Genomic DNA, 8,134 nt, shown 5'->3' with positions numbered 1-8,134 from the left:
AGATCCCACAGCTGGAGCCACAGCTGGAGCTATAGCAGATCCCACAGCTGGATCCACAGCAGAGCCACTGCTGCTGGTGAAGCGCCAAGCACCCGAGTCCGAGCCCACCGGCTGCGTCCTGTATCGCTATGGCTCCTTCTCCACTGAGCTCAACGTCGTCCGTGAGCACCGGGGCTGGTGGGGAAGGGGGTCCAGGGGGGGGTCCAGCCGTTATCTGACAGCCCATCCCCACACAGAGGGCATCGAGAACGTGGCCATCGTGCAGGTGGTGCCCGCAGCACCTGAGGGCAGCGGGAACAGCGTGGAGCTGACGGTGACATGCGAGGGGAGGTGAGTGATGGGTTCAGTGCAATAGAGATGGGGACAGTGCCTGGGTATGGGGATAGAATGGGGCTGTAGGGTTGGAGGCAGCGGGATGGAGCTGGGTGGGACAGGGGAACTGTGGTGCAGAGTGGGGGATGGCAATGGGGGGATGGCAATGGGGGGATGGCAATGGGGGGATGGCAATGGGGGGATGGAGGGGGTCCTGGGAGCACACTGACACCCCCCCCAGCCTTCCCGAGGAGGTTTGCACCGTGGTGGCAGACGCCGAGTGCCGCACAGCGCAGATGCAGACGTGCTCAGCCGTGGCTCCAGCACCAGGCTGCCAGCTGGTGCTACGGCAGGACTTCAACCAGTCCGGTCTCTACTGCCTCAACGTCTCGTTGGCCAACGGCAATGGCTTGGCTGTGGCCAGCACACGTGTGGCTGTCGGAGGTGGGAGAGGGGGATGGATGGGGTGGGGGGGATGGGGAGGAGTCATTGGGGATGCTGAGCTGTTTCCCCCCTATTAGGAGCATCCCCAGCTGCTGGTGGCACCACGCTCACAGTGGGGCTGCTGCTCATCGTTGCAGCACTGGGCACTGCTGCCTACACCTACCGGTGAGTGGGTGGGGGGACATGGGAGAGGGGAAGGGACAAGGGGGGGCATGGGAATCACTGCACTCACCCCATTCCCTCTCTGTTTGCAGCCGTGTGAAGTACAGCCCACTGCTGCCCACAGCCCCCCAGGTATCCCGGCCCCACAGCTGGCTGCCCCCCGGTGCTGCCCTACGTCTGTTGCTACGTCAGGCTTTTGGGGGGGCTCCCAGTGGAGAAAGCAGCCCCCTGCTGCGTGCCAACGCTGTCTAAGGGGGGGGGTCTGCATCCCACCCCCCGGTACCATGCCCCCCCCCCCCCCACCTGGCCCGAGCCCCCAGGAACCGGGGGGGATGTGTGTACTGGCTGCTAATAAAGACTCAGCTCAGCTGTGCTCCGTCTGTTTGCATGGGGGGGTGGGATGGGGGGCCCAGCCGCCAGCTTTATTACTATAAGAGGCACTTGAAACGCGGGGGTTGGGGGTAATAAATAGGGCACAGGGGGAGGGGAAGGGGGCATAGCAGGGTGGGGACTCCAGCCCCTCCTCCCACTGCCCCTATAGGGGGGACCCACCCCTGGGTGCACAGGGGAGGATGGGAAGGACAGGAGGTTGTGAAGGGGGGGTCTGGTTCCTCTTAGCTCTCCACTGAGCCCTTCTTGAGGCCGAAGAAGCTGGAGGAGCGGGGTGGGGGGGCCATCAGCATGGGCGCCTGGTTCTTGTGGGTGATCTTGATCTGGAATAGAGGATGAGAGTGGGGGGGGAGGCAACATGGGGAGGGTACAGCACCACTAGGGGGATCCAGAGGAGCTAAAAACCTTCCCCACCATCCCGGGATGGGGATACGTACAGTGCAGGGTGGCTGCATCCAGGGCTCTCCATCAATCTGCATGGGGAGGGCTTTCAGCGTCCTGCAACAACAGCCCCCCCATAGTTCACCCAAAGCTCCTGGGAGGGGGGGGGAAGGGGGTGGGACACAACCCCCAACCCCAGTGCTCACCTCAGGGTGATCTCGGAGCACTTGGCCAGCCTCGTGCCCGCACTCTTCAACCCGGTGTAGATCTGCCCCATCTCCAGCGCTCCCTCCAGCCCCACCACCTCCAACCGCTGATCGCTCAGGTCTAAAGGGATGGGATCGGAGTTGGGGGGGGGTCAGGACGGTGCCAGCCTCAAGGGGGCGGTTGGTTCCAACCTCCCACCCCACTCACCCTGCACGCAGGTCTTGAGCGTTTCGGGGTCGGTGATGGCCGGGGGCTGCGCAGCACCGGGTGACCGTCTCGCCTCCCCCAGGGGGCGTTTGGTCTCACCCCATAGGTTGGAACCTCCATGCATGCTGGGGATGTTGAGAACGGCCACCCCCGACAGCGCACCCCGCAGATCCAGGGGGGTCCCGCAGCACTGGGGAGGGGGGCACAGTCAGGGCAGGGCATTGGGGGGCGCAGGGGGGGGGTCATAGGGCTGAGGGGCACCTCAATGCTAAGGAACTCCTTGAGCTTCTTGCAGGTGGCAAAGAGGGTCTCGGACGTGGCAAACTCCAGGTACCAGAGCTTGTTCTTCATCCTGGGGGGGGAGGGGAAGCACGGTGTGGTGGGGACATGGGGACACGTAGGGGGGGTCACAGGGATGACATATGGGGGCAGAACCCACCTGCTGTTAAACTTCTCAGGGTACTTCTCCCGCATGACGTGGAAGCGGTGAGCAATGGAAGCATCCTATAGGGGGAGATGGGCACACAGTGTGGAGGGGTGAAACCTGGCCATGCTGTGCCCCCCCCTTCCAACCCCCAGCCCCACACACCACCCCAATGGAGAAGTAGTTGTTGATGATCTCGTAAGGCACAGGGTCACCCTCCTCGTTGGGGCAGGTGGGCAGCACCCTCAGGTGCCAGCGGTCCATTTGCACCACGCTGCTTCCCTCGATGTCCTTCAGGATCTTCACCAGGTTCTCCCCATCGTAGCCTGGTGGGGGAGACAGGGGAGCAGGGGAGGAGGCAGGGGAGGGGTGTTGGGGGGGGGGAGGTATTAAGCTGCCCACCTCAGACCCCACTACTCACCTCCACCCCAGCGCAGACACCGTGCCAAGTCATTGCCAGTGCCCAAAGGCAGAACAGCCACGGGTGGTCGTCGAGGCAGGTTGGCTTTGTCTGCAGGGAGAAGTGCAGTGAGATGAGATGGGGAGGGGGGAAGGAAGGATTTGGACAATATATATCCCAGGGTGTGAAGGGGAGAATGAGGAGGGGGCTGCAGACCCACCAATGGCATCCAGGATCCATCCCACTGTCCCGTCCCCTCCGCACACCAGGATGCGGAAATCTGGCACATCCCGGAAGAAATTGAGCCTGGAGAGGGGAAGGGAAGAATTGGAGGGGGGGAGGTCAGGGCTGGCTGCCCCCCTCCCAGCATTTACCACATCATCCCCCCCATCCCCTCCTTTACCCTGGGTTGGGTCCTCCTTGCTGCAGGTTGTAGACCTGCCGGGGGTTCAGCAGGTACTGGAACTTCCTGAGTACCCTGCAGAAGGAAAGCTGGGCTGAGGGGGGGGGGGGTCCAACCTCTACCCCCACCTCCCCCTAAATCTGTGTGTAGAAGGAGATCTCAGGGTGTACCCAGCACCCACCCAGCCCCTCCTCACCTCTTTCCCTGCTTCCCTCCACTCTTGGGGTTCACAAACACCAGCAGGGGATGTGTGCCAGGCCGGGGGCTGATCTGCACGTATGGGGGGGGGTGAGTGCCAGGCAATGGGGGGGACACAGATATGGGATGGGGGGATGGGGATAGAATGGGAATGTGTCTCACCCGCAGCGCCTGTCCCTCGGGAGTGGTGAAGACCTGAGGACCCTCCTCACCCGGTGTCCCACTCTCATCTTTTTGGCTGTTCTGCCGCTCCTGTACCCCAAAGCAGGGAGGTGACACCCACATCTCCAAACAGGGACACCCCTAATTCCCCTAAATCCCACCCCCTCATTCACCCGAGCTCACCAGCACCACGGGATAGATGGCGGAGGGGGGCAGGATGTGATCCCTCAGCAGCCCACAGTCACAAGTGGGGGGCACAGCGGGCAGGCAATCCTCATGGATCTGGGGGGGGGGGAGCAGAGACCACATCCAGCCACCCCATCCCATCCAGCCACCCCAACCCTTGGGGATGGATGGAGGAGATGGGGACCCCCCCCACCAAGCAGCCATGATCATGGGGGGGTCCATCCCACTCTGCCCACCCCCACCTTGAGGTGACACCAGACGCAGTGCAGCCCCGTCAGGCTCTGGAAGCTCTTGATTTTCTTCTGGCATTTGCCACATTTGCTGGCTTCGCAGCCCCCCTTCACCCAGATGTGGGCTTGGACCTGAGTGGGCAGCCACAGCGGGAGGCGGTGGGACAGACGGACGGACAGACAGGGGGAGAAACGGGTGGGCAGAGCCGGGTGGGCAGAGCTTGACAAAGGAGATGGACGGACACACGGACAGATGGGCGGGCAAAGAGATGGGCGGGCAAAGAGATGGGCGGACGGACGGGTCAGAGATGGAGCCACGGACAAACGGACCGGCCAACGGAGCCAAGGATGGGCAGGCGGACGGGCAGATGGACGGACAGATGATGGACAGACACACAGCCACTCACGCCGGCTTCCTTGCGGGACTTGGCGTAGGTGCTGATGCAGCTGGGGGGGGCCTTGCGGGCGCAGCGCTCGTGGACGGTGAACTTGCAGACTGCGGGGCACGGCCGTCGGGGGGCTGGGCTTCAACCTTGCTCCCACCCCCCAAACAACCCTCCAGCCAATCAAAGCACGCCCCCCCCCCCTCCTCCCAGGGCACCAATAGCCTGATCACTCTCTTGTGGACCCCCATCCCCCCCACACCGCATCCCCTCCATGCCCCCATCCCCCTTGCCCCCATCGTTCTCCCATCTAAGGGAAGGACACCACCCCATTCTTGTCCCTTTCCCTGCCCTGTCCTCACTGCACAGCTGTCCCAGTCTCCATCTTGCTGTCCCCATCCCCTGTGCCCACCCCAGCCCCCTTCCAGTCTCACAACCACCCCCACCCCATCGCCATCCTCCTCCCCATCCCATTACATTCCATCCCCACTGCTTCCCATCCCATCCCATCCCCATCCTCCTCCTCCTCCCCAATCCCCATCCCTCCTCCCCGTCCCCATCCCATCCCCATCCCCATCCCATCCCCATTCCCACCCCAATCCCTAATCCCATTTCCATCCCATTCCATTCCCATCCCATCCCCAATCCCATCCCATCCCCATCCCCATCCTCCTCCCCATCCCATCCCATCCCATCCCATCCCATCCCCATCCCTGCCCCACTCACAGGTGCAGCACAGCCCCTGTTTCCTCAGCCCGACCAGCAGAGTCTCGCACACATTGCAGTAAGCAGGACGGTTGAAGTGCTTCAGACGCCACATGTGCTGCCCATCATCCTTCATATGCTAAAATAGGAGGGAAGGGGGGGGGTCAGGACAGCCCTTGGGGGGGTCCTGGTACGGTTTACCTCCACACTCACCACCTCCAGGCCCAGCAGCACCAACAGGGGGATGTTGGTTACACCACCACGCAGCCACTCCGCCAATGATACCGTACCGCTGCCGTCATAGTCAATCTCCCTCATCATCTCCTGCAGGATCTGGGGGGATTTGGGGCTCAGGGTGGGGGGCACATTTGGGGAAGGGGGGGGAGGGATGTAGGGCAACTCACTGGCTTCAGCTCCGTGACGTCCCAGTCCAGGTATTGGGCCACTCTCATCATCTGGGTGATGATCCGCTCCACCTCCTGCAGCACGGCGGTGGCGAGGATGATGAGGAGAGGGGTGATGATGGGGGTCCCAGATGCCCCCCCCAGCCCTGTCCCCTCACCGAGCTGTCCAGGAGCCCGTTCCCATCCTTGTCATACAGCTTAAATGTGACTGGAGGCGGGGGAGAGGAGGGAGCACAGCAGAGTCAGATGGGGGTCCCCCCCATACCCCTCCCAGCCTCCCTTGTGCCACAGGACCCCCACTCACACTCCAGCTTGTCCTCGGGGCGCCCACCCTCCAGCAGGGAGAAATAGCAGGAGACATCATTAACACAGACAAGGTCAGCATCTGTGGGATGGATGAGGTTGAGCCCCACATCCCACATCCTGACCCACCCCCACCAGGTTTCCCAGCCCCCCCCCCATGTCCTCACCAGCGCCCGTCTGCCCCGTGCTCTGGAAGGACCTGAAGAGGTGATGGCACAGAGTGTCCGGGACATCAGCTGCCTCCAAGTAGCTCCTCAGGAACAGCTTGAAACCCTCAAAATCCACACACTGGGGGGGCAGAGAAAGGGCTGGAGGTTGGGGGGGCAACAGACACCCCTTGTGTTGGGGATGGGGGGGGGGGAGACACTCACCTCTCCCTGCAGGTGTTGGGACAGTGCTCCGTCACGATAGAACTCCTGCAGCACATCCTGCACCTTCCTGCTGCTGTCTGTTGGCACAGGCGTGTGTGCACACACACACAGGCAAAGGGCGTGCACACGTGCGTGCAAGGCACCCCTACAGGCACCCCCCCCCTAGATACACTCACGCATGCGTGGCCACTGTGTGCGTGCAAAACCACGGCCACAAACACACACCCAAAGCCACACCCGTGCACAAACACACACGAGCTGCATCCTCCCCCCTTTCCCCCCCCCCCCAACTCACAATCCAGGTACTTCTGCAGCTGGGCAAACTCCTCGGGGCTGAGCGTGCCCCATTCCGAGCTCTCCTCCATAGCGCTGCCTACGGGTGGAGGGTAGCAATGGGGGCTCGGTGGGGGTCTCCCCTCCATCTCCCCGCCCCGTTTGCTCTATCACAGCCCCACCTCCATCCCCACCACCCCCCCGTGGGCAGGGCGGGCAGCAGCACGCTCGTACAGGCACAGTATCGTATCGGCCCCCACCCGGTGCTTCTCGCATCCGGCTCCCACCCACTCACCCCACGGGGATGGATGCGGTTCCCTCCCGGCCCCACGATGCGGCAGTGCCGGCCCCGAGGGCGGAGGGCTGAGCTTTGCTCCCTTCCTGCGTGGCACCGGGCGGCAGATGCTGAGCACGGAACCGGGAGCGGCACCGGGAGGGCGGGGGGGGGGGGGGCACGGAGCCGCCCTGCTGCCACACACGCGTTCTCTCCGGAGCCCAAACGTGACCCAAAGGGGAAGAGCACAATGTCTGCTCTACCCTCCTACGGCTCCCCGGAGCACCCACGGGTGACCCCAGCACCACCCCCGTCCCCTTCTCCTCCCGCACCGGGGCTGGGGGAACGGAACCGTAGCACCCCGAGGTCCCCCCCCCCCGGTGTGGAGGTTGGTTCCGTTATTTAGTAACGGGCAGAGAACGGAGCAATTGGGGGGGAAGGGGGGAAGCCCCCTGGGACCCCCGGGCTGAGTTCTCTTCCCCGGGACCCCGGTTTGGGGTGGCTGCCGTCGGATAAGGGGCACCGGGGCCGCCTCCCGCCGGTGCCGGTGTCGGTGCAGCCCGGGTCGGTTCCGGGAGGCGCAGGTGGGAGCGGCGGAGCCCAGCGGCGGGGCGGGCGGGGCCGGGCCCTTCGGTTGCCTCGTTTTCCTCCTTCCGCCGCACCCCGGGAACGAGGAGGCGGCGGATGGACGGGACGGGAGCGGAGCTCGGTGCCACCGCGCTGAACACGGCGCACAGCGGCACCGGGAAAGGGAGCGGGACCGGGACCGAACCAACGCCCCACAGAGCAGCCGGGGCCGTGCCCCGTCGGCGCCGCTTCCTTTCCGTTCCCCGCACGGTGCCGCCGGTTCGGCTCAACCCGCTCCGTTCCGATCGGACCGAGCCCCGCACTGCCGGTTTCAGTCCGGTCCGGCTCGGTTCCTTCTGACGCAGCCCATCCCGGTGCGGTTCATCCCGGTAGTGCCGGTCTCGTTTCGCCCCGCCCCTCCCGTCCGGTGCCGTCCCACCACACCCCCGGTGCCCGCCGGTACCTGCGGGGCTCCGCTCGGTGCCGCCGCTCGGTCCGGCCCGATTCCCGCACGCTGCCGTTGCGGCCCAACCCCTCTGACATCACGGCTCGGGGCGGCACCGGGAGCACGTGCAGCGGGGCGGGGGGGGGGCACAGCACCGGGGCGGGGTCCGCTCCTCTTCTATCTCCCACCTGTCCCGTGTTCACGGGGCCGGTTCCGTTATACATTAAAGCGGATGAGGGGGGCTGAGACCGGAGGGGGGGGATAGAGGGGGGATGGGAAGGGGTGTGTGGGGGGGGCACACGT

The 8,134-nt window shown here is 64.5% G+C and overlaps 2 protein-coding genes across 2 annotated transcripts in view; one reads left to right on the top strand and one right to left on the bottom strand.

Annotated features, from left to right (window-relative positions):
• PMEL (premelanosome protein) overlaps nucleotides 1-1,287 on the top strand; it is a 4,756-nt gene extending 3,469 nt beyond the window's left edge. Inside the window, exons 8-12 of the mRNA XM_032441057.1 lie at nucleotides 3-161; nucleotides 237-330; nucleotides 554-756; nucleotides 834-921; nucleotides 1,011-1,287. Coding sequence (XP_032296948.1) covers nucleotides 3-161; nucleotides 237-330; nucleotides 554-756; nucleotides 834-921; nucleotides 1,011-1,170 — 704 coding nt within the window. The 3' untranslated portion in view covers nucleotides 1,171-1,287. The remainder of the gene's footprint in view (nucleotides 1-2; nucleotides 162-236; nucleotides 331-553; nucleotides 757-833; nucleotides 922-1,010) is intronic.
• Nucleotide 1,288: 1 nt separating this feature from the next.
• DGKA (diacylglycerol kinase alpha) lies at nucleotides 1,289-7,974 on the bottom strand. The gene is made up of 23 exons (XM_015886882.2): nucleotides 7,850-7,974; nucleotides 6,568-6,645; nucleotides 6,273-6,349; nucleotides 6,069-6,189; nucleotides 5,903-5,983; nucleotides 5,757-5,806; nucleotides 5,599-5,673; nucleotides 5,408-5,527; nucleotides 5,216-5,333; nucleotides 4,514-4,602; nucleotides 4,119-4,238; nucleotides 3,874-3,972; nucleotides 3,527-3,780; nucleotides 3,331-3,405; nucleotides 3,148-3,233; nucleotides 2,949-3,038; nucleotides 2,693-2,853; nucleotides 2,543-2,607; nucleotides 2,365-2,455; nucleotides 2,104-2,293; nucleotides 1,896-2,016; nucleotides 1,746-1,806; nucleotides 1,289-1,631 (listed from the first exon to the last, which is right to left on the bottom strand). The coding sequence occupies exons 2-23, from the start codon at nucleotides 6,635-6,637 to the stop codon at nucleotides 1,533-1,535; spliced, it is 2,313 nt and encodes a 770-aa protein (XP_015742368.1). The 5' UTR covers nucleotides 6,638-6,645; nucleotides 7,850-7,974; the 3' UTR covers nucleotides 1,289-1,532.
• Nucleotides 7,975-8,134: the final 160 nt, after the last annotated feature.

Source organism: Coturnix japonica, linkage group LGE22C19W28_E50C23, assembly GCF_001577835.2.
Source record: "Coturnix japonica isolate 7356 linkage group LGE22C19W28_E50C23, Coturnix japonica 2.1, whole genome shotgun sequence".
Lineage (NCBI taxonomy): Eukaryota > Metazoa > Chordata > Aves > Galliformes > Phasianidae > Coturnix > Coturnix japonica.
The sequence above is the reverse complement of the archived record's forward strand: the minus strand, read 5'-3'. Positions and strand labels throughout refer to the sequence as shown.